Source organism: Fundulus heteroclitus, chromosome 22 (assembly GCF_011125445.2).
Source record: "Fundulus heteroclitus isolate FHET01 chromosome 22, MU-UCD_Fhet_4.1, whole genome shotgun sequence".
NCBI lineage: Eukaryota > Metazoa > Chordata > Actinopteri > Cyprinodontiformes > Fundulidae > Fundulus > Fundulus heteroclitus.
In genome coordinates, this window is record NC_046382.1 from 18,470,863 (window position 1) to 18,497,621 (window position 26,759).

The 26,759-nt window shown below is 37.3% G+C and overlaps 1 protein-coding gene across 1 annotated transcript in view; it reads left to right on the plus strand.

Moving 5' to 3' along the window:
- Positions 1-26,759, plus strand: part of wdr27 (WD repeat domain 27) — a 55,181-nt gene that overhangs the window by 14,486 nt on the left and 13,936 nt on the right. The window contains exons 16-23 of the mRNA XM_021314664.2: positions 3,787-3,876; positions 4,490-4,611; positions 6,870-7,003; positions 8,601-8,695; positions 10,642-10,763; positions 17,245-17,342; positions 20,340-20,442; positions 24,978-25,076. Of these exons, the coding sequence (XP_021170339.2) occupies positions 3,787-3,876; positions 4,490-4,611; positions 6,870-7,003; positions 8,601-8,695; positions 10,642-10,763; positions 17,245-17,342; positions 20,340-20,442; positions 24,978-25,076 (863 nt within the window). The remainder of the gene's footprint in view (positions 1-3,786; positions 3,877-4,489; positions 4,612-6,869; positions 7,004-8,600; positions 8,696-10,641; positions 10,764-17,244; positions 17,343-20,339; positions 20,443-24,977; positions 25,077-26,759) is intronic.

Sequence of the window (26,759 nt, forward strand, 5' to 3'; positions counted from 1 at the left end):
GCCGGACAAATCAGTGTGTATGTATGTCCTAACACTTTTGGCTTCCATTGGATTTTATGCTGGTCTTCAACTGGTTATTTAAAGATTCTTGTCAGGGGCAGCTCTCTGCGCTTGTGTCTAATCTGCACTTTTTGTGTCATTCATCATCCAGTCAGATTAATTTATCATACTCGTCAATTAGTCACAACCCGGGCAGCTTAGTTTTGCCCTACAAAAGGATATCTCAAGATGGTATCCTGATTGCGTGACTGACTTTATTAAATCCAGATTTAATACAGTACCAGCATTGGGAGGCCACATAGATGTAGTAGTAACCGGTGTTTATATGACCTTCAACCATGTAATAATTTAGTGTTGGTGTGTGGGGGTGAGTGAATGTAAAAAACTATTTTTTTTTTTTGTGTTAAGTGGGTGTATTAGAGAGCGTTTATCACCTCGAGGTGCACAGTTATAATGGGGGCAAGAACAGTAGAAGGCCTCTAACCCTCAGCACCCAACAGCAGCAAAGGACAGGTGGACGTGGCTCCAGAAAGCAGCAGTAGCCCCAGGCAGAAAGACACAAGGCATCATCCACACCAACATCCAGCAACAAGGCGTCCAGTTTCAAGAAGGGGATACCCCCCGAGATGGGAACATTACTATCTCCTTGGTGAGCCAGCCCCTGAGAGTTCAACAAAGAAGGATACCCATCAGAACCTAGAGCATCCTCCATTGCCCCTGGCAAGCCTGACACACCCCAGATTCCACTGGACACCAGACAGGAGCCCATAATTCCTTAAATTTTCCCCTCATCCCATCAAAACCCACACCAATAAAGTGCATAGCAGCCACACCTCCTACGCCACTAAATTATACTAAATAGATGTATTTTATCATTGGAGACCAAACCCATTCTCAATGACATTCTCTCAATGGAAACAAATTCTGCTAACAATCTTTTAAATAAATCACATTTACACTCACTTTTCTGCTACAATTCTTAAGTGTTGTTTTAATTTTTTTTTTGCAATGCTTAGAACTGAAAGAAGGGTGTGGCATCTATTAGTTTCCAAATCTACTTTTGTGATGTCACCAAGAAGGTAAAGTGAGGGGCACATTGGGACTGTGTACTCCAGACATATGATAGGTCTTCAAACTTTGAGCCAAAAACAATAGACAGGTGAACAGTGCCAGAAAGCATGTCGATAGTCCTCAAATAAATGTCCCATGAAGTTTGGATATGTGTGGGTGGGTAAAAAACCCATTTAAAACATAACTTTGTCCTGTGTAGTACATTCTGTGACGGAATTTGTGTCAGCTGAAGGTTGGCATTTGGGTTATTCTAAAAGCGTTTGAGCAAATTTTGCACCAATAGTTAATTCTGGTATCGGCAGATAAATCAACATCCTATTTACTGACAGGAAGTGAGATTGCTGAATCTCCTTTTGAAAGATTTACATTTTAAAGACTAACTTTGGGGGTTGCAGTTTAAGGGAGCAATAAGCAAATTTTCATTAGTTTAGATAGAAAGAACTAAAAAGAGGTATGTGTAGAACTAAAGGTAGTATTTCAGATGGACTATGGTCGGTTGTCACACCGCATCTCTTCATGTCATCATCTAGTCTTTGGTTTCCATAGCTGGGCCGACCACGCGTGCATGCACGTGCATGTGAACAGCTGCCACTCAGGGCTTAGCCCCTCCCTGCCCTAAAATGCCACAGTTAGAACAGTGCAGCATTAATTCAATTCAATTCAATTTACTTATATAGCGCCAATTCACAACACATGTCATCTCAAGGCTTTTTACAAAGTCAATTTCAATCAAATCATACAGATTGGTCAAAAAGTTTCCTATCTCAGGAAACCCAGCAGATTACATCAAGTCTTGATAAGCAGCATTTACTCCTCATGAAAGAGCATAGAGCCACAGTGGCCCTCTTCAGTTTTCACTGTCAATGGCTTTGCAGCAATCCCTCATACTTAGCATGCATGAAGCAACAGTGGACAGAAAAAAAAAAAACATTAACAGGGAAGAAAAACCTCCAGCAGAACCAGGCTCAGTGTGAACGATCATCTGCCTTGACTGACTGGGGGTTAGTCAAGGCATGGTGGAGGGAACCCTCAGCAGATCAAAATGTTCTCTTGCTAACAACATTATAAAGTTATGAGTTACTTACTTCTCTACTGCTGTTTTGTTGTGTTTTTATCCTCTACAAATATGCGCATAGGAAGCGACATGTGAGAAGAGAAAGGAAGGGTCGGGTGGTAGCTAGATTGGATGTACAGAAAGCCGCGGCTTGTCACACATCTTGTTTTGGTCCACAGACAGTGCGCAAGCACCACCTAGTGGTAAAACTTTGCTTATTGCTCCTTTAAAGGAAGCTAGTTATTACTAGAGTTATAACTCATTATTAGTAAATACTAGAGGAAATTCTATGTTCATTTTGAAGATAGAACTATGTTCATATAGAATCTAAGCTTTTGGGGTGGTTTAACTGGGATCCTAGTGAATATTTATTTTACGAGAGGACCATAATTTTAATCGCAAACACTCCAATGAGAAGGGGGGAGTGCTCCACTGTGTGAAGTCTTCTATTAATTTGAGTAATGGGATATAATTTAATTGCGTCAACTCATTAAACTGATTAGAAATATTGCTACCCAGGTACCTGATGTTTACAATCTGTAAATGATTGGTTGAACAGAGATAACTATTGTAGATAGGAAGGTCCTATTCTGAACGTATGTACTAGGGTTATCGTCTCTCTATTATCTTCTTATTAAGTGAGACAATAACCCCGTGTTATTTAGTATAAACACCAGTGGTGTCTGTACGCCGGCTGATGCTTCAACGTGGCAATCCTTTTCCAATCTGTTCTATTTAGGACCTTTGATGCTTCTGAACAGAGCATAAATGCAAATACTATTACATTCCAGCTGCCTTATTAGCTGCTCTTTATCTGTGCCGTTTAAGCAGTTCCAGCTCTACTTTTGTTATACTTTGCCATTTATGGTGGAAAACATGCATTAAAATGGATAAGGGAAACAAAACATTTTTCAGGTGTAAAACATGTATATTACCAACAATGTTGTCCTTATAGTGAAAATGGCAACAACAAAAAAAGATACTGCTTCGAATTTTAGAGAAATTGACTATTTCAGTTAGAATTCTAATTTAATTGAAGATATGAAGAAGAAATTGTTAGTTAATATTTTTATTATTATACAGTATAGTAAATATATTTTGGTGTATTAAGTAATTTATTTATTTTTTATGGTAGGCTATAAGCATGTTTACCTGCTGGCATAAAGGTACAACTGCATTTAGCTGAAATCCACAAATCTGTTCTTAATCTTCAAATGTGTGTTTAAGCCATCATTTGACGTGCCTTGATGCAGCACTCCCAAAGAGTTTCACTTTATAGTCCTTTAAAAATAAATTAAGTCAAACCTAAAGAACACTGTAAATTGGTCTCAGAATGGAATAGCCTAAACTGTGTATCACTATGTCCAGAAATAATAAATCTACATAAATTCTGCACTTCCAACCAGATCCCGCTTCTTGTGTTGGATGAGATTCTACTTTTAACAAAATGAACTGTGTACTTTGCTTTGTCCATTCTCTGTTGGAAGGGTGCAAACACAACCATCAATCATTTATGAAATGTAGTATTTAACTCCATTGTGGCAGCAACTAAACTATAACTTCAAGTTAACGAGACTCTTCCAGACAAAAGTCTTTATGTTTGGAAATTGCTGCTCTAAAAATACTAATAAAATAAATCTGTGCTTCCTTGTGTTTCTCAGGTGATGGAAAACAGATCCTGTGTGGTCTTGGCGACCGGTCGGTGTTATTGTACAATTCCTGCCTTACTGGGAGCCCAACTGCCTACGTAGGTGAGAAACGATCCAGCAATGGTTATCCTCGGCTTTGCTTAACTTAATCTTCTCTTATTTCAGTGCTTTCATTTTAGAAGTGGATTTGTTTGGTTCCCTTTTGGGCTAAGTGTTAACTTTGTTGGCTTTATCAGATTTTACCTTGAATTGTTTTGAAATAAATCTATTGCTGATAACTATTTATCAGGGTATCACTTTGAGGAATTATTGATTAAATGAATAGAAAAGTATCTGATCATACCCCTAAAACAAAACAATCCTGTGTAGAAAATGCTGTAGTGTTGAACAAATATAACTCTAAAGATGTCTGGCTGAGTGGCATAGCTTTCGCTTCAAACTTGGTTTTGCTATCACGACCTGGAGACTGGCAATTTATAACCAAAGGCAGAACAGCCACCGTCCAATTTGTTTAGTACATTCTAGCTCCCGTTGAAAAGAAAAATTTCCACAAGAAGGCAGCAGAGATAAAGAACGGGAGTTGAGGTGACGTGTGGGTCAGCATGAACCTTCTCTATTCAGCCTGTCTGTCTTCCTGAACAGTACCATAAAAGTAAATGTTGTGACTACACACTACTTTACCAGGTTCATTTGAGATGCGGGCTTTTGAATGTAGGTCATGACAAGCCGGTGAGCAGTGTGAACTGGAGCCTCTGCCGACAGTGGTGGCTGAGTGCAGCAGAAGATCTATCGCTACGAATCTGGACGAATTCTAGCTCTGAGCCTGCCATTATCATGGTAAAATAAACAAAACGACATGCATTTTACACACATTATTTGCAGACGTTCAGAATCTTCAATTTCTATGCTACCTTGAGCCCAAAAGAAACATCACTTAAGCTTATTACTTATTTCTTTTCATAACCTTAACAGCAGGAAAATGGGGAGAGTCCACAGAGTCCAAACAGGCTTAGAAGTTATTTAATGGTAATTTTTCTATAGAATTTGTCCTGCCTGTTTTTCCTAAAAACTAAAGTCAAGTTTAAATCAACGATACATTGGGAGCAAATTGTCCCAGAGATCATTTTAGGAATAGAATACTATTATATTAACCGTATCTATTATTATTATTATTATTATTATTATTATTATTATTATTATTATTATTATTATTATTATTATTATTATTATTTTTTTTTATTTTTTTTTTTTTTATTATTATTTATTTATTTATTTTATTTTTTATTATTGGATATATGGAGGACAGCAGTGTGTAGGAGTGGGCAACATAAAAAGTAAATAAAGCAAGTAATACAAAATGTAAAATAAAAGTAACCCAAATTCGTTCCACTTAAGTAAAAACATCTCATAGCTCTGAAACTAGCTGTTTAGTAAAAACAAAATGAACAATGGGAAACCAGTGAGTCAAAATAAACAATAAGAGGTACATTTAAAAGCGTACAAAAACTAAGGTTCTGCAGAGAATCCAAAGTAATATCTCACAAGAGAGACTTAAGAAAACAAGCTGTTTGGAAAAACAGGATGATCTGAACAAGAGATGATTAATTAAGAAATATCTTAGCCGGACAGCTGATTACTGAGCAAGGAGTCGGAGGTTGATTAACTCCCCTTTCCTCTGATACCAATAAACCAAGTCCTCCTATTGCTTCATTATTGAATGGAGTTTACCGGTGTGTAAAACACCATGTCAGAGTACAGCAGTTTCATGATAAAAGATAGTGGTGGCAGCATAGCGCTGTTGAGATGTTTTCTACAGCAGAACAGAGAGGTTGGTCAGAGTAGATTGGAAATGATGGTAGTGAGTGACATACCGCGAAACAAAAACTACAGTCACAGGTGTTGACTCAGGGGGAGGGAAAACATATGTACAGTACACTAGATTTATATATGTAAAAATAGCATTATGGTAGCTGCATGAAAAGAAATAGGAGCTTTTCAACACCATGTGCTTTTTCTCAGAAAGACAGAATAATTTTCTTTTAATCTGAGCAATACATTTAAACGCGTGTCTTCAGGAATTTAGCTGCTGAATAGTCGAGTAATCCTGGAGGATAATTGTATAGTTTTAAAGCCGCATTGCCCTCAGGGAGGGTTTCCCATGTCTGACCCTGCCTGTCCCTTGTCTTGGCGGCATCTACATCATGCGAGTGTGTTCTTGTATTACCACTTGGGAACAAATATAAGTCTTTTCACAGGGAAACCTACAACACTGATGTGAGACAACTCTGCACTTTGACACTTGACCACATAATTTCATAGTTGACCACAGCACATCATGTGTGGTATTGAAAATTGTTAGGCTTTAAATATTTGGCAAATGAATACAGTATACCATAAATGGAGACAGAAAATATGCAGATCAGTCAAAGCAAACAGAGTCCTTGGTAAAGATGTATTTTCCTAGTTTATTTCCATCTTATTAGGAACATACTTAACCATTCTCTGTTTGATGGTTACATTGCTCATATTATACTATACTGTACATACTACACATAGTGACTGTTATTATCTGAAACATTTAAGTAGAAGGCAAGTGGACTTCTTCATTTGTTTATTTGAAAACCCGAAAATTGAAGTTGGTTATAAAACTGTTGACCATATATCTTGGTAGTCCATCTGATTGGTATAGAACATCATGAAAACCAACACTATCAGAATGTTTTGAGCTAATGCCCATTAGTATGCCTTGATTGTTACATTTAAAATATTAGCTTGTTTAGATTTAAGTACAAATATTTTATTAAAAGATTAAATAAGATTATGTAACATTATCAAGTACTGCTTTTATGTAGATGTCAGTCTTTCTTTTGCTTTAAGTTTTAACTTTCTGTTCCTTTAAAAATAAAATATCATATTTATCTTGAAAATAACTTCCTGTCATCTGAGAACCAAAAAAAAAAAAAAAAAAAAAAAAAAACATGACTAACTTGTCCTTAGGGCTGTTTTTTTGTTTGATTAATATACTTTTTCATTTTTCAGTGAAGATATTCATGTAATATTTATCTATCTTCCATCTTTATCAACCTTTCCACCAGGGTGACACTATGTTCTCCAAACCCATTAGAGGTGCTCAGTTTTATTACCTAGATAAATTTATACTCCTAACATCTGGACCATCTGTACACTTGTACCTGTACAATGTGGACCTCACCCGTGATGACATAAAAAGGTAATTTTTACTCGTTACACTGTGTACAAACATGTAGCGACTTGCAAAAGTGTTCACCTCCCCTTTAACTTTTTCACATTTTGTTACGTTGCAACAACAAACGTGTTTTATTGGGGCTTTATTTGATAGACCGACACAAAGTAGCACATAACCGTGAAGGGGGAAGAAAATGATACATTGTTTTCAATGTTTTTAGCAATAAAACAATCTGAAAAGTGTGGCATGCATAGGTATTCAGCCCCCTTTACTCTTTTAGCTCTAAATAAAATCTTGTGCAATCCATTGCCTTCAGAAGTCGCCTAATTAGTGACAAAGGACAATTTTTTCAGTGTGGCGCTACTTTAAATCTGCAAATCCACGTAAATGTTTTGCTGTCATCATGAAATCATAGGCTAGGCAAAGACAGCATTAATTAGAAATCAGCCAAGAGGCCAATGGTAGCTCTGGAAGAGCTACAGAGAGCAACAGGTCAGAATTTCCCGCTGCAGTTTGTCCCAAGCCCTGTATGAGACACAAACAAGGGGAAGAAAGTTCTCTGGTTAGATGAGGACCAAAGTTAAGTGTTTTTGGTCTTCATCCAAAGCAACATGCATGATGGAGAACCAATACCCTGAATACACCATGCCCAATGTGAAACATTGTTGTGGGAGCATGACGCTGTAGGTGTCCTTGTCTACGGGCATACGCTAAACAAAGCTAAACCATATTCATGTGTTAGAATGGCCAAGATCTAAATCTAATTGCCAATCTTTGGCAATACCTTAAAACTGATGGTCAAAGACAGTGTCCAATCTGACTGAGCTTGAGCTACATTGCGTTTAATAGTTCCGGATCTAGATGTGCAAAACTGGTAGAGGCATGCCCTAAATGACTTACAGCTGTAGTTGTGGCAAATTGTGGTTCCAAAAACTATTAAGTCAGGGTGCTGAATGCAAATCCCACTTCCTAGATTCTTATTTGAGCAAAACAAACAAAACCATGTATCACTTTACTTTTATGTCTCAATTAACAGCAACCTTGCGTTCATAAAATACAACTAAAAGGCATAGAGGTTTGTGGTTGTTATTTAACAAAATGTGGAAAAAAAAGTTAAAAGGCTATCAATACCTACGCTGGGCAAGAAGAAGGAATAGTTGCAAAGTCCTGGAAAAATTTTTTTTTTCCATTTTTTAGGAATAATGTATTCTTAGGATTTTACTGTAGTTGCAAGCAACAATAGGCATTTTTACAAATTACGCATATGGTTGCATGAGTAATGTGTTTTTAATCACCATAGTAGTCATAAATTATGCCAAATGTTCTAAAAGACAAAAGATGATAGATTTACAGCCTATTTAGAGGGCAGGCTTTATTGTAAGGAGCAGCTTGGCATTTTTAGTTCTACCGCAGACACTGCTGACACTCATTAAGAGCAAACTGCTCAGATGCTTTCTGCAAGCTGTCAGGGCTTGTTTGGGAGGCAATTACAACAACATGATGGGCAACATTTAAAAAGTACATTCTTGCTATTGGCTGTATATGACTAGGAACTTTAGAAATATCATATTAATGTATGTTATTTCTCTAACAATTATGCAACTGATTGTTTTCCTCTCAGATATAAGCAGCGGAGTTTCATCAAACTGACAAGTTGCCTAACACCATCAGCCTCGGACATCACAGCCTTATCTGCGGTCAATGATTTCCTCTCGTGTATCCTTTTTTTTAGATATTTGTAGAAAGGGAAAGGGTAAGACCACGTTGGCGCTGACTGAGGTAGTCTATCCCTTTTCTCTCAGAGAATCTGCTCTGACGACTTCCATGTAAACCACAACAATCTCATAAAGACTGTGCACATAGCTTAAGGGCTTCCACTGCAGATTTTAGCATTTAGGTGTCTTTAGATTTTTTTTTTCAGGGACGTCTGCATTCCAGTCCCTTGTTAGTCTTTACAGCATATTTACCTACTCCAATAAATCCATGGCATAGAAATTGAGATTTTGAGTTAAATAGGTTTTTAAACCTGTCAGAAACTATTTTACATCACACTGCTTTTTACAAAGGAACTCCAAGTAAAAATGCAATTGACCCTGCCAACATCAAAATAGGCTTTTACTAAAGAACATAATTAAAGTTAAGATCCTCTCAACACCAAATGTGTTCAATTGCTTCATGTGTGTAACACAGAAACACACAAAGTGTTTTTCATGATTTGTTTTTCTTTTTGAGGTTTTAAAAGTGCTAACATGAAAACCTAAGTAAAATGCCTGCAGGGCAGTAAGTTTGGGTAAATAAACAGCCTCAAAATCTGCTTTCATTACACAAGTGAAGCTGCAGATGCATAGATAAGGACTTTCCTGGCTAACCGATTCTGATTTTAAACAGTTCAATTGTTCTAAATATAAAACACATAAAACAAAGAAACATGCTTTAGGTCCTTTGATAGAGGGAGCATTTTGAAATGAAATAATTAAAATATTATTCCACTGTATGCATTATATTATATCTCTAGTCTTAAAGGGGCCTAGTCATGTATTTTGACCATGAAAGGAAAACACAAAAAACATATATTCATCTTCAAATAAAACAATATATGCCAAGCGTTTGTGTTAATATTTTCTTAGTCTTTTTGAGCCTGCAAAGAATTTTGCACCGTGCCGATCAGCAGAGACCTTGTTGTGCCATCTGCCGGTACCGCGGAGCTATCCGAAGATGCCGACAATTATCAGAGCCTCTACACGGTCCTGCAAGCTGGACGGTCTTTGCAGTAAGGGGACAGCTCGGCATGATTGAAGATCGACCCCTTCTACAGGATTAGGATTACTTAACCTCTTTTTTTTTCGCTCCTCGGCTGGGCGTTGCTGTCTCGCTTGGCTCCATCACAGACAAATATACACAGACGCCTCGATGAGCGCTGAATCAAACGTCAACGTCGCTGCCATGTTGGAAGTGGCATAGTATAGCAATTCGTAAAAAATGCCCATATGTGCTGCATGGAATTGTACCAATCAATTCAAAGTACAAACCAGAGCTACTGGCATTACCTTTCACTGGTAAAAATGAACCTATACTTATGATTTCATTTATTCATTATAACATTTCTATAACATTATTTATACATCTGTGAGCTTTATTGCCTCTCCTCCTTTACTCATTGCGTGCATGCCAAATGTCGTACTTCAGGTCACATGGTGTTGTTAATGTAAATATACACAAAAGCAGTTAGTTTACTAACAAATAGAGCAAAAACAAAGTGTAAAACACAAAAATAAAATATAATAAGCCAACTGTCTGCATTAATTTAATCGGAATACCTTTAAACCTTAGAACCCTAATCGGGTTTGTGAATTTTGTGAAGTCATAGTACATGACTAGGCCCCTTTAGTCTATTTATTATTAAATAAAAATGTACGACAAAGGGCTTTCTGTTGGTTGATTGGTTCATAGACCAAGAATAGTGGGAGTTACAATTTTTGGGAGGTGAGATTTTTCTATGACTGACATGCCAATCACAGATCGGCGACAAGGACGAAAATTATTGGCCGATCGATTGTTGTAGCTATACTCCTAATTTTTATATTATAATTTTGGTGTACTACCACAAAGCTTTTTTTAAAAATTATTTGAGCATATGTTTTCTTAACATTTTTTTTTTTGAGACATTGTCCTGGTGTGTTGTTCAGATCGGTCCATTCAAGTTCTGGACATGAACAAAGGTACAGTTGGTTCTGTGGTGCCTGATGCTCACAGCAGGGCTATCCACTGTATCACACAGAATAAGGTGAGTCATTTTAAATGTGGCTGAGTAACAAAATCATTCAGACTGAACACTGAAAAATGCTCTTTGTGCAAGATGTATGTACAAAGACCATATCGGCGCGGAGAATTTGGCACAAATTTAACAGAACATCCACTTCAGTAATCAGTACCCAAAGAATTAAAAAAATTGTAATAAAAGGGCTGGAAAAACATGCTTCTCATCCAAAATGCTAATTGTGTTGCTAGTTAAATTCCCAGATTTTAAATGAATAAATGATTTTCCACATAGTTGCTCATTTACATCATTTATCAAAAACTATAGTTTGAAGAGAGTTTTCCAAAGATAAATAGTATCTGATTGTTCATTTTTTTGTTCATTAGTCTGAAACTTTTCAGGGAGGCTGCCAAAAGCATCCCTGAAGGAGCTGCAGGAACATCTACTTGGTATTGGTTGTGTTCTGCGTCTAAAAAACAGTTTCCTGTATACTTCACATAATTGGGTTAAGGGTTTGGGTTGCAAAATACATTCCAAAGAAAACATCAACGCTTGGCTTAAGTCTTCCAGAACATTTCGGGACAATGTGTTATTGGGTGATTCAACAAAACCTGAACATTTGGTAACAATTCCAACAGGTTTGGCATAAAAATATTGCTGAACATCACCAAAAGAGTACTATACCCACAGGGATAGCTAGTGGTGACAGCGCCATGCTTTGGGGTTGTTTTTCTTCAGATTCAATTAAGATTATTGTCAAGCTAGATGAAATTGTGAATACTTACAAATACCACTCAGATTTTGCCCAAAACTGCTTACTGTCTGCTATAAAAATGAAGATAAAGATGTAGTTTGTTTTCATCATCTCAATAAGTCAAAACTCACTTCAAAATCTACTTAGACGGCCTAATCAAACTCCAGAACTGAATTTGTCAGTAAATGTGTTCAGGATTACCCGAACAGGGTCCAAAATACATTTGGATATCTTGTGCAAGCTTGTGTGACCAAATATTGTGAAGATGCGGGAGGCTGACAGACCCCTACCAATGAAAACCGGATGCTGGAACTGAATTAAACAACTAAGATTAAGTACAAAGATGTACAAACTTTTGTTCCTGGGTTATTCCACATATTTTAATTTATTTCGTCCTTCGAACAGATTGGTTTGTTTTTCAGTTAAATGTCATAAGATAAGATATAATAAGATAAGAAGTTTATCTGTCATCATTGCTCACTGTTGTCAACATTACAACAAATCTGCATTGGATCCTGGGACCGAGTAATAAAACTAACCAAACACAAAATATTAACAAAGTAAAACAAGTCATAGATTAAACATAAGAAGGAGAATAAAGCAGTTTAGGAAAAATCCATGATATACAATTTTTTGTATCAGATGTACTTCAGAGAGGTTTTCCCATTTATAGTTTGATTGAATCTTATAGAAAACCTAAATCCTCGAGAACGGATAGGGGCTGAGACGTTTCACCACTTCACCCGCAGACTAAATGACTTGTGGACTGAACCCACAGAGCAAAGAATTTGCTTGATTTGGCATCTACACGCACTGTGAGCCCTATCTTCCATCTTGCTCCTGAAGGGTCTGTCATTTGGCAGATGTCACACGGTTGCATAAGACATCAACGGCTACTTTTTTATGCGAGTTACGTAAGGTACAGGTTGTCTTTGAGGAAATAAAAGTGTCAGTTTGTGGTGTGAACGCAAAAGGTCATCATTAAAAAATGTTGTGGTTAACCGAAAGTTTCCATGAAAGCCCAGACGGGACGCAAAAATCATTAGTATAACTCATCTTGAATGTAAGTTACGGCTGCATCAGGATTAATACTGTCATCTGTGACGGCAGGAGGACAGTCCGGCTTAGGCTGATGGCCTTGGAGAAAAGCTGTTCCACGAGGCTGTTCCATACTGTGGCCTTACTCCTCCATGGTTTTCTTTGACTAATGTGGACATAGTTTGCTGGCATTTAGAAAACAGGTTTTGCACATATTTTCTTTTCTTTTATATCTGTATTAGTCATAGTGTTCACAAATAAAAATCTGAACAGTGTGGCATTAATTTGCAATAAGGCTCCCTGGGTTGATACTTTATCGAACCATCTTTGGTTGGAGTTAGACTTTTGGGGTTATCTCTACAAGCTTTACACGTCTAGAGATTGAAAATTGTGTCCATTCTTCTTTGCGAAGTAGCAGAAGCTCTGTCGGAATGGATGGCGAGTGTCTATGAGCAGCAGTCTTCAAGTCTTGCAGCAAATTTTTAATAGGACTTTGACTGGGCTGTTCTTTGATTAATATGCAATAATTTAAACAATTACAATGTATCTCTGGGTGTTTTGTTCCAGGCCTTTTTGCTCTTTCAGAAGCGGCTCCTGCCGATGCTTCTCAGGAAATGCTACATCATTCCATTCATATTCTCCTGCAAGATTTCCATTAACTCTAAATAGCTTCCCTGTATCTGCTGGAGAAACGCAGCGCCACAGCATCATAGTGCCACCCACCACAGTGGGATGGTGTGCCCAGGTTGATATCCTGTGTGGGTTTCCTGCCACAAATATCTTTAGCATGTAAGCAAAAAAAAAAGGTTAAATGTTCGACTTAATTGACCAGAAAACTTTTTTTCACTTGCTTGCTGTGCCCCTTACAAGGTTTGTGAAAAAGCTCCAAATGGGATTATTTTGGCTTCCTTTCAGCAGTGGATTTCTTGTTGCCACTTCTCTATAAAGATCAAATTTCTAGAGTGGTCAACGTGTCAACAGATTTTCCTGACTGCATGTGGATCTCTGCAGCTCCTCCAAAACGACCATGGGACCATCAATGCTTTCCTTGTCCAGCTTTTCAGTTTATGGGCTCTTTGTGTCTTTATTGGCCTGCATTGTCCTTCTGCATCAGATGATGACTGAAGTAGAAATCTATGAGACAATCAAATCTTGGGATTGTGTTTTATAATCTAGCCCTGTTTTAAACTTCTCCACAGCTTTGCCCCCTTTTGAAATTAAATTACACTCAGCTGGAGTCTCTTAATTTATTAGGCGACTCCTAGTTGTTCTGAATGTTATTAAGGGCTATGATGCTAAAACGGACAGAATTTTCAATTTTTTATAGGTAAATATGTTTTAAAGCTGTCTATATTTGTCCTTTCATTTCACAATTGTGTAGATGATTTATCATGTAAAATCCCAACAAAAATACATAAATGCTTATGTTGGCCACATGACAAAATATGAAAAAGTTAAGGGATTACTTTTACAGGCCTCTTTAAAGTTCAAGAGGTATTAAATTAGCATGGTAGTGCATCATTTACCATTCGCATTCCAACATTTTATTTCATACAATTATTAGAATAATGGCAGATTTAAGTTCTTTTTTATACAACTTGTTTGTGACAGAAGCCTGTACTCAGTGAACCTTGACTGATGCAACGTCTCCCCTGCCTGCTTGAGGCTCAGGACAGCCTGCATTAGCCGCATACATTCTCACTATTGGCATGAATTAACTCATTCAGCTGCTATTGACTCTTGCACAGCTGACTATATTCCTTTAGCACAGATATGCAAGTTCTTTGTCATCACATCTTTTGTGTGCAGCACTCTATGGAAAGCATGTGGTGTGTTGTTTCAGCTTGGCTATTGCATCAATGAGGACTTCTAAGAGCCTGAGGGTCTTTGGATGGTTTGGGGTTAGTAGCTGCGGATCAGAGGGATTGCCCCTGCCTGGGCACTGTGCACTGCACACGTAACCTCATACTTCTCAACCCTCTTGCTTTGTCGTCCCAAGGCAGTCCAGAAATCAGAAGCTGAGGCTTCAGGAACAACTTTTCCCCTCTTGAAATTTCCATTGCCTTCTCTGCAAAATTCACCTGGAACTCATCAGACCTGAGGACTTCTCGGAAAATTGAACTGGAAATGCTGTCTCAAACTCGTGTTCTCACACTCCTAATGGAAATCCAAACAAAGAACACCCCCACTCACTCTCTCTCTCTCTCTTTCTTGCTCACACATTTAACTATATCATCTGATAACTTTGGAAGACTTAAATGGAATTTATGCATAGACGTGAAGTGGAAACTACATTTTTGTTAGAGCCTATTTCAGTGGGATATCTAAAGTATGGGAAATTACACAGAATATTTCATAGGATGTTGCTGCCATTACTGTTTTATTCTGCACATACTTGTTATTAACACCCCTGGTAGATTTAGATCTAAAAGAATTTTCATTCAGCCAAGACATTTCGTTCTGACTTGTAATAAGGAAGGAATCTCTCGAAGGACAATAAATATCTCTGGAATAGCATTCTAGTGGATGAGTGGTTGATGGAATTTGATTAATTTTGGTCATTTAAGTGTACGTTAAAAAGATAACTGCTCCATTATTTCATTTAGACCTCTGCATTTTACGGCCCTCGGGCCGCATCCAGCCTGTAAAAATGTAAATTGTATTATTTGGGTATAGGTAACCTAGCACTCTACGTTATCACACATAATCAATCTGGGACTGCTCCCATCGAATCCATTTGGGGAAAGAATGGACATTCAGCAGAACTTTCTGAGCTGATTGGGTGAAGCAACACTGAGTGCCTGCCTACCAAGGGTTGGTTTTAGCCAATCACGGTATGAAATTAAAACGTAAGCAGCAGGCGTCATGAGACGCCACAACAAGGTAAGCTGGTCAAGGCACATCTTTCTGTTCTTTCAAAGATGAAAAGAGAACAGATGTGATAGTAGCAGCTACGTGTGCATCCTCCTTTGCTGCTGTGTATGTCTTGCCTTAAACCATAATACTGCAACGTGATTGGCCCGAACCGTTTTTGTTCAGTCACAAATGGGAGCGGGATAAGATGGAGTCCCGTGTGTTTGTGAACGCACAGATACCGCGAGAATTCAGCTTGCAGGCAAGGTTAGGTTATGGGTGCATGAAATGCAATCTTGTATTCGAAGGCCCCTGTTGCTTTCTTTACGTCATCAGTGTGCTTATGCGCCTCAAGAAATGGGTTGAACAGCTTTCAAGAACTCAAAGAGGCATGGACCTTTACATTTTTCTTTGCAAAAATTGATCCTGAAGCTGCGTGCTTAGTGTGTGGAGAACTAATACAGATGATTTAAGTGTAAGAGTTTGAACCGCCATTATGAGAGCAAACACCAAGAGAAGAACAAGAATTTGACCTATTCAGAGCATGCATGATCATCAGAATGCTTGCTAGCTAAACTGCGAAAACAACAAGGATTGTTTTACAAAGATGCACTCTTCCACGACGCAGCAGTCAGGACCAGCTTTCTGGAAATTAACCCAGAACAGAAACTAATAGTTTTGCATTGTGTCATTCATCAGGAGATGTTGTACAGGTCAGTGTTAAATATTTGCTGTCATTGTAACTAAACTAGTTAATTTTATCAAGGCACAATCTCCGAATCACAGACAGTTTGTTTCACTGTTGGAAGAGCCTGACAGTGAACAAAACACCAGACTGTGGTGAGATGGGTCAGCCTGGGTAAGGTGCTTAAAACAGTTTAACCAAGTCCTTCTGATAATTGCTGATAGGTTTTTTTTTGTTTCCTTTTTTTTTGACAAGTTTTCCAAAGTTGATGAGCTTTAAGTCTTTGGTGTTGGAAGCCCTCCTTGGCCTCTCCCTAATCTGTAGCTCCCTTTACAGATTATCCACTGAACCAAGTAAGGAATCTGGCTGAGCTGCTCTAAAATGTTAAAAATACTCCCAGTCAGAAAACACATGTTGGTAAAATGAAAAGGTTGCTAACTCTGCCAGAGGTATACATAATGTTGGGCTTGACAGGTCATTGTTTTCAAGAGGAACATATTTTATAAATCTTTTATATCAGACTAAGATAACCTGAATGACTACAACAACAAAAAAGTTTTATAAACCAATGCTAACCAAACCATCGTAGCTCTGTAAATTTATCTAACATACTGGAAAGGGTTACAGAGCCTTTTCTGAAGCCCAGTGACTCCAGGGAACCACCGTGAGAGCCAATATCCACAAATGGAGAAAACATGGAGCAGCGGTAAACCTTCCTAGGAGTCTCTGGCCTACCATAATTTCTCCAAAAATGCATTGACTCATCCAGGAGGTCACCCTGAAACCCAGGAAAACATCTAAAGCGTTGCAGGCCTCACTTGCCTCAGTTGGCGGAATTAAAACATTTTTACAAAGAAAAGTGGACCAAGTTCCTCCATGGGGATGTAAAAACTCAATGCAAGTTACTGCAAATCCTTGACCGCAGTTGTTGCCACCAAGGGTGGCAGAACAAAAGATTATGTTTAGGGGGCAATTACTTTTTGGTCGATGAAGTCGGCATTTGAAAACTACAAATTTTTTCAGGATATCTTTGCCTAATGAAATTCATAAGATGGTCTGAAACATTTACTTTTATTTCAACCTTTAATGTCAGCTTTGAAGTTTTTGTACGTTTTCTTTTAAATGAAAGCTGTTTTATTGAAGCATCTTTTGTTTTATTTATTTTGCATATCTCCAAGGGGTCCACGTTCACCTCACAGGCTTTAGAGTCATACAACTTATTCCTCACCAGCGCAGTTACGGACGGTGTGAAATTGTGGGACCTTCGCACGATGAGGTTTGTATAAAAGTGTTTTTGTAGGACAACAACTTTTATGTAACATAAAAATCAACCAAAAATGTACTAAAACCTTTGGTGTTTTATATTAAACAGTGCTTGTGTTACTTGAACCTTTTAAGAAAGGAAGCCCTATTTTCAACACTAAATTAGTTGGACTGCACTATACAGCCACATAAACCTTTCCGTGACATTTTAAACAAAGCTGATAGGACTATTTAGAGGAGCTGTCAAACCTTTGTTAAATGTCTTCCTTATTAGATAAATGTTCAGTCAAGAACGGAGCATTAGTTTTCTGTTTTCTCTCCATTTGCTATTCCTCAGAGTAAAAATGCCATATTCAAATTACATAATCATTTTTCTAACACAAACATTCCTCGCTTGATGCTTGTACTGGCAAGTGTTCAATTTCCAAAGTTAATGGCTGAGGATATATTTATTTGGCTCCGATTCACAGATGTCCTTGTAAGACAGATGATTTATCGAGACCTTTTGGGATCTCTGAATGTTCTTTTTGGCCTTGAAGAAGACATTATTAAGTTTTGCATTCTTTCATGTCTGAGGCTGTTCTCATATCAAATTCCTCATCCCAGACACAGACAAAACCTACTGTCTGATGAATATTTGCACCTCGTTTCTAAGTCGACTCCTAGTTTTTACTGCCATATTTTCAAGCATATCCCTGCTGATGATTGTATGATTATTACATTATTTATATATAGATTATTTATATTATTTCATTTGCCCTAAATTTGTTATTTGTCTTAACGTGCTTTAATAGATATGTTTTTCTCTTTTTGAAGAAATTTGTGATTTTGATCTGTGAAAGGTGCTATATAGATACACACCTTGTATTTACAGTTGAGTAGGCAAGACACACGTAGGCAGAAAAACAATGAGTTTTCACTTTTTGCCAATTTTCCCCTTATATTTTCATACTACCATTTTATTGAATTATACCTGCCTTAAATTAAGGTTTCTGTTTAATGAAGTTTCGTTCTAATGAGAGTAGTTAAGTCACTTTCCCAGCTGATCTGTTTAAATGTTTGTTTTTCATCACAGACAAAATTCATTATCTTTTCTTCGTTGTTGAAGGAATTGAAGAGAACTGATTTTTTTTTAGGTTATTTCTGTATTCTTAAACGTATTGAATAGGTCTCATATGGCTTTTGGTACTGCTAAAAATCCTTTAGTGCCTACTTGTGTCGATTGTCTGACTATAAAATTAGAAGAAACCTTAGATGAAACAGGTTCTCATATGTCTGAGTTGCGTGTCATTTCAAAAGACAGGGAGGGAAGAAAAATGCTTAGAAAATCCCCACGAACACAATTTGTGATTGCTAGGTCCTCTGAAGAAAATCTTAATGACTTTTGTCCAAAACCTGCTGATTTCCATTTGTGGATCACCTCGATGACGGACACTGGTAGCTCAGGTGGATTCAGTAACACCGCAGGGCCTCTTCTTAGAGGATCAGAGCTGCTAACGCGGTCTGTCTTAGTCATCAGGAAAATTCCATACAATCATCACTCACACGACGCGGCGAATGTGGCTTTGTGGAGCTCGCGTCAGCACCTTTCCCTGCTGAACCATTCCAGCCACATTCTGACCTAGAAAATCAAACGAGCTTTAACCCTGATCTGCTGAGGCTATTTTAAGAAGGCGTGTTGGCGACAGGTTTTTGGTAGAGCTGCCACAGTTCTGAATGTTAAAACGAAACAGCGGCGCTGCAGAATGTTTGCTGTATATGTTACTCTTGATCTGTTAATACGCACAAGTCTGGAGAAATATGTACAAACAAAACCAAGTTCATTCAACCACAACAAATATATAAAATCATCCTTTTTGATGATTGGATGTTGCCCTCTTCAAAGCTGTAATTTATTCTGAAATGGTTTTCCTCATTTGACTGTTTTGGGTGATAGCCACAAACTATTTTTTTTTATTTCGGCATTACTTTTATTACAATGCTTAATATTATAAGATGTAAGGGCTTACATTTAAAAGACATGTTTATCAAATTTAAATAAAGTAAGACGCTCACCGAGAACACAAAAAGAACAGATTTTAAGCTGTATTAGTATTCTGACAAAGCCTTTGTCTTCATCTCTTATAAAAAATCTATTTCCAAACCTGGCGGCTGCTGCTGCATATATAGAATTTCTTAATGGTCACAAGTGAATATGATCTACTTTTAGTCCAGCTTAATGACACTAACATGTGAATGTCAAAGACGGGCTTTCACCAAATCCTTTTAAAGCGCAGACCTGCCAACATGCCATCCTGTATAGGATTCCTAGGTCAGCCAGCTGTTATGGCATTTTAAAGACATTACATGCTGCTGCAAACCAAATTAAATAGTCCAGAAGTTGCACAAGGGACCCATTCATAGTTGACATCTCCCTGTTTCCTGCATTTAGACCTGAGTCATGCTAAACTCTTTCTGTTCAGCAGTTTAAGATCTCTGCAAAAGGTGGAGCTGCTGAATTTTACTCTTGTGCTATATACAACGCTGGTTATTAGATTAATTTAGGGGATCATGTTACCTTTTTTATGACACAATGTCTTTGTACACAGGTGAAACTATGATTACGTTAACAAAGGAAAAGTGAGGAAAATGTAAATCTTCCAAGTTTACTGGAATGGGTTTGTCAGACATCCATCCATTTCTTCAACAGACACTGGGCACAAAGACACAAAGGACAGACAGGTTATGGACAAATTAGAGAGACCAATTAACCTTACAGTCATGTTTTTGACCTGTGGGAGGAAATCAGTGTAGCCTGAGAGAAACCACACATGCACGGGGAGACCATGGAAATTCCCAGGATATGACCCATGCCAGGATACAAACCCAGGACCTTATTGGTGCAAGCGAATAGTGCTACCAACTGTTCCACTGTGCAGCCCGTTTATTGAACAATAATAACTATTTAGGTTCTGACTCATTTTAGTTTTAATGTAAACTTTGTAATACTGTGTGTATGTTGTGGTACCAGGTGCGTACGCCGCTATGAGAACCACGTGAATCGCTGCCACCCATGCTCCTTGGCCATCTCACCCTGCGGCCGGTTTATCGCCTCTGGCTCTGAGGATAAATGCGTGAGTTATAAAGATGTTACCAAATTATGTGTATGTATTTAAATGTGTTTCAATTAGTGAGTTGAGTTAACAAAATAAATGTAAAAAGAAAAAAAATCAGATTTATTGAATAAGAGAAATTATTGTTTTTAATCAAACTCACCAGTGGTAAAATTGTTGTTGCCCCCAACAACCCATTTAAAATAAATGTAACCAAAGCTTTTTTTTTTTTTTTTTTTTTTTTATTAACTTTAACTTTTTTAAGTTACTTTCTTAAGTGGAGATTAGAATCTCTATATATTTTTTCTCTCCCCATTATGCAGGTAAAATGAATCTGCAAAGATCACTGATGCAGAACTAGATTAAGTGTGAGAAATGGTGGGGGAATCGTAATCCTGGGGGCCTATTTCTTTTTAAAATACCTTAAGTACCTTGTTAAAGTGTATGACATCATGTACTTCATCATGGTGCCTATCTCAAATGGGTTATTATGAGTCTATCAATGGGATGATGATCCAAAACATAGGATCAAATCAACCTAGAAATGGTTAACAAGACATAGAATCAGCCTTCTTTACCACTTCTTAAAGCACTTTGAATGGTCGGTATGACTAGAAAATCGCTATAAGTTAATTTTATTTACCATTTACCTCCCCAGAAAATCCTATGAAAAATTTGTTGGATGAGGTGGGCATGAGAGTGGATCAATTGCTCTGGAAGAGCTAGAGCTGCATAGAGGAATGATCAGAAGATCTCTCTCTGTATGCTGCAACCTGATTAAATGTTGGAGAAAGGAATGAGTGCTTTTAGGGCCGGACGATATTTCATTGACAATATATATCGATTGGTAGACGTGTGGTTCAATAGAAAAAAATGGGTTAGTAAAAAGTTCAATAGCAGAACAGTTTTGCTTCCACTTGCATACCAGGCTATCATTTTATGCTATCATGATATTACAGTCATTACATCCTCCCAATTACAAATGGAGACCCAGGAATGCTCCGCCCCCATCAAATAGTTCAGAGAGCAAATGTTTCAGTTTTTTTTTTTTTACTTTTTTAAAGTTGCAGTTTTGCTAAAAAGTTGGTTTAATAAATAAATAAATTTGAGTTTGAATTTAGTGACATTATGTGTTCCCTGCATTGTGAGTCATCATCATATCGGAAAGAGGCCCGATCCCTTTAAAAGTCTTGCAGTTTGTTCTCTTTTACCAGACTGTAATCAGTAATCAGAGTTCTTTTTCCTTTGGAACAACAGAAACTTGTCTTGTATGCTCCAATAATCCATTTCCATTCCTATGTTTACTGCTCTTGAGTTCTGGAAAATGTTAAATCAGTTGCTACTGATGTGACCAGGTTTTTTACAGATGAGTTGTTAAAACTGGGAGGAACTTGAATCCAATGAGAGCTCACTTGCAATTTAAATATCAAGCTTACATTTCAGAACATCTCAGCATAATAGAGTTAGAAATTAAAATGTCTGGTTTTGTTCAGTTTAAACATTGTCAAAGCAGAAATTTGTACTAGATATAAGTACTTTCTTTGTGTAGCTTATAGTTTAGCTCCTGGTTTTATTTGTTTCCTTTGGCTGATGCGTTTGGACCCAAAGTGAATATGCGAGCAATATAGCCAACTGGTGCGCTGCCAGGGGAGGAAAAGCTCAGTTGTCTCGTGAGGGGCTTTCAAAACTGTTTAGGTACATTCAAATGCTGCATCCATTAGTTTCATTTCTTCATGATATGATGTTTTAAATTTGTTTGTATGACGTCACGATGTTTGCCAATATCACAAAGTCTGTTACGACATGATTTCCATTAAATTCAGTTAACTAGTACCACTTAATTTACAAAAACACCCTGGAAGTTTGACTATATCCCTTGTTCTCAAGTCTTCGAGATGCACAGTACCTTTATGGTGCCAATATGTACATATTGTTGCTTGCTATGATACCCTATGTGAAAAGGATGTACATATGGATACACATCTCTATTGTTGTAATTTGCATTACTTCCTAATAAAAATATGAAAAAATAAATAAATCAGTTAACTAATCTGCAAACGATTTGATGCAATATCATCTGCCCATCTAACACAATTATTTACGTTGATATCAACTCACAAAAACTAAAAATAGGGATTGACCGTTTTTTTTAATAAGCTCTTACAGATATTTAAATCAAAAACAGCATTCTTCTAGTTGTATATGAAAAAAAAATCACCTGTTCACTATAGTCTCATGCCTTGTGAATTTGAAAATATAGGTGTATATTAAAAATGACTACATGATCGATATTTTCATTTTTCCTCGATGTAATTGGATCATTAGGATCGATGTATTGTTACACAGCTGGTATGCAGCCATGTGTGCAAAGTGAAAAGAGCAGTGGTCATACAGCCTTTCAGGACCCCAGGGTTAGTTTCCAGGAAGGGAGAGTAAAAATTCCCCATTGTGACCCCCTGGGTATGATTAGTTCATCATCTTGTTTTTCCCTGAGCTAGGGTTCAACAACAGCCACAAAGATGTTTCACGGTGTTCCGGGTTTGAGGAAGTGATGTGTAGCTGCTTTTACCTAGCGTACTATTAGCTTCTCAAAGCAGCTCGTAAGTTTGCTAGGAAGCCGGTCTTCCTGTCTGAACAATATATTTTAACAGCATTGGCATTTGATTTGTGTAAATGGTTCATGTTTTGCCATCCGATCTCTCATGATGATGCCTAAGAAGCTTTCTCTCTTTACTTATTCGAAATTACTACAGTGAGAATAATGTAAGGAGCAAGCTTTTATTGAAGCAGCTACAACACAGATTGATTTTATCCAAAGGTTATAGTCTACACCCCTCGCAACCCCATGAGGGATAAGCGTGCATGGATGGATGGGTTATAGTCTACCAGCAAGAGTAATCCTCTTGCTGGTAGGTATGTTTGCTGGTTCATCATTATATAAATGTATAGACTCTCCTCCTATTCAGTCCTCTTTAAGGTCTCAGCAGAAATGCCCTTTCTCCTTCACTTTTACTTACCCTGCAACCCTTCTGATCATTCTCACCGTCCAAACTTCTCTTTTCTTTTCTGGGCTTTAAGTTTCCTGTCTAGATGCCAAATCTTCCTTTTTTTGCAGCAACTCAGGTTTTTCATATCTGGTTGCTGAACTTGGTTGCAGACGTTGAAATCGTTGCAGAAGAACTTAACCAGGTCTAGGCCCTGATATTGTTATCAGTTTCGTGTCCATTTAGGGTGATTATGCCCGACGTTTGTCATCTGTATTAAACATTTTGTCCTTAGGAAAATCAAACAGAGCACTCATATCTAACTGGAGCTCTTTAATTGCTTTTCCAGACAGTGTCTTGACCTTACTTTCAAGTCGTTTTCAGAAGACAGACTCCCCTTTCTTTACCCATGTGTTTGTGGAAAGTAGTGAAATAATGTATCCCTTCTAGTTGATGTTGTTAATTATGGGGATTCAGCACAGCATGGACATTTAGAGCATCTCTGTTAGGATTGGACATTTCCAACTTTTCCTGGAAACTGGGAGAGTATCTGTAGTGTGCTACAGGGTATTTATTTGTGGCTGCCCTGAGACATCTATAAGCCAAGACGTTTATACTTGTCATAATATATCAAAAAGCAATCATGGACAAAAGGACAGGAGCACCCTTAAAGGACCCCCTTAGATTGTTTTACACTTTTCCATAAATCTTGAGTCAAATCCTCCTGAAATAGGATTTTGGAATGGTCTTAATTAAGTAGATTTATACAAACAAAGAAAGCACAACGGGTATTACATTCATACAGCTTATTTTTGAATCATCATTTGATACTAAACTGTTCATTAAAAAGATTTAATAAAAGTATTTTTCCTTTGGAAAACACTGTACGAGCATTACTATGCATCTCACTTAATGAATACCAGAGCTGGCTCGCCGTTAATCAGAGGTGAAGGACGCCATACACATTACCACACTGATTTTATTCAAAACAACAAAACCGAAGGTGGCAGAACAGACTTCCAATTTAAGATCATCATTTGGGGGTTATAGGTTGTTCTTAACCATTTTGACCAAAGATGGCATTTCTAAAGCCCCAAACTAAAACCTATTAAAATGTGTGGATCCTGCCTAAAAGCTGAGTCTGTGCCAGGACCCCCTGGTATTTTTAAATAACTCTCATGATTCTGCAAACAACAGTGGTCAAATATTTGGCTATAATATTGCAGAAGCTTTTTGGAGGCTACAGAAATTGGGTGGTGTACCTTGGTAAGGGACATTTGACCATATGTTAGGGAGAATATTTATATTTTGGGGCCAGTATTTTACCTTTGATTTTAAGGGGGGAAAAAATCTAGAATAAATTAAAACTTAGACCCCATTCTCATTTTCAAATGTTTTTAAGGTTGTGTGATGATATGATTCAGTATCCATTTTTTTTTTTCAAATAAAAGCCAGTAATTGACTTTCATCTCCATGATGATGGTCGTTCCTTAATTTTTTTTATATTGTACCCTGCATCTGTTAATGGATGGTAATCGCTAATGTTTTTTGTTGATGTGTCTTTTATTTCAGGCGTATGTATACGATATCCGAAGCAGCACCTACCTCCACAAACTCCAGAGACACTCAGACACAGTCCTCACTGTGGCTTTCAATCCTGCAACACCAGAGGTATCAATAAGCTTTCTAAACATTTAAACCAGTTTTATCTCTGAAGAACACAGATTTTTACCTGCATCTTAATAATGAGCACAGGAAACCATGTGATTATAACACACTTTACAAACTGATAGCTAGAGACAGTGAAATTGAGAAAAATGTGAAAGCAAGGTCAAGGAACATAGCAGACAGGTCAGAAATCATATAACCGGGTAAATAAGGGTTAGGATAGTAAACAATGTCTCACCAAGCACTGTGCAGTCTGAAAATGAAAACATTATGACAAACCTACAAAGACATGAGCATTAATCAGAAGCAGCTAAGAGGCCCATAGTGAATCTAAAGATATTCTCAGGTTAGGTGGGAGCAGTCCATGACACAGCTACTAGTTGGACACTCAGACCTTTATGGTTGTAAAAAAGTTATTAAAAGAAAACTTTTGCCACACCATCTGTGGTGCAAAAAAGGTGCTCTGCTCAGATGAGACTGAATTAGTTGGCCTACAAGCAAAATTCTACATGTGGCAAAAAAAAAAAAAAAAAAAAAAAAAAAAAAAAAAAAAAATATATATATATATATATATATATATATATATATATATATATATATTAATATATATTAATATTGTATATTACCCTTAACCTGTCCTCCACAACCTAATCATGGTGGTAGCATAACTTGGGGATTATTTTCTTCAGAAAGATGATCAAATATGGTTATAGTTGATATTGGAAGGCGGATGGAGCAAAACACATACAGCCAGAGCTACAGTGGAGTTGTTTAGATCAAAGCATATGTAGGTGTTAAAATGGCCTAGTCAAAGTCTAGGCCTAAATCTAAATCAGTCAGTTTAGATGATGTTCATCTAATCTGACTGAGAATTGTTTTATGAAAAATAATGAACGGCCAAAACCTACAGTCCTGGGATTGCAAAGCTGGTGAAGATAAACGGACATTTGCAGCTGTAATTGTGCAGATAGGTGGTTCTAGAAGGTATTGGCTCAAGGGTGCAGAATGCACAGATTTTTATTAGTGAAAAAACAGAAAAAAAAATAACTTTCCTTCTAGTTCACATGAAATCCCAGTAAAATACATTGAAGTTTATGGTTGTATATAAAAATGTGGCATTGTTCAAGGGATATGAATACTTTTGCAAGGTACTATACATATAACTTATTTCTTTAGATAAAAAAATATCTTTCTGTAAAAGAAATGTCATTACAGTTCACCTGTTTTGCTGTCTTTTAATATCATACTAATTGAGACAGAAAGCTTTTAGAACTTGGACATGGACAACATGAAACATTTGCTTTTTGTGCATTATAACCACCTCAAAGTTCTTCCTTTTCACATTTAAATTGTTCAGTTGGGGTGTTTAAAAAGTGGAACTGCAATGCTTCGGTCTGAATTTCTTATTATTATTGTCCCACAGCCCCAAAAACAACCCTGTTCTGTTTAGCAGCTCCTCAGCAAATAATTTGACCTAGCTGTTAAAATAATGTAATGGAGAACAGAGAAAACTGAATGGCTTGAAGAATATGACACATAGAATAGAAAGATATCAACGCAGCACTTGGAGATTGTAATGATTCATGTCTGGGAACCCAGGATTCAGCCAGACAAGCAGAGGTTTTAGAAAAAGGCTGTTTATTAACAGTAGAAAACAAAACAGGCAAAAACCCAAAAAATTACCAT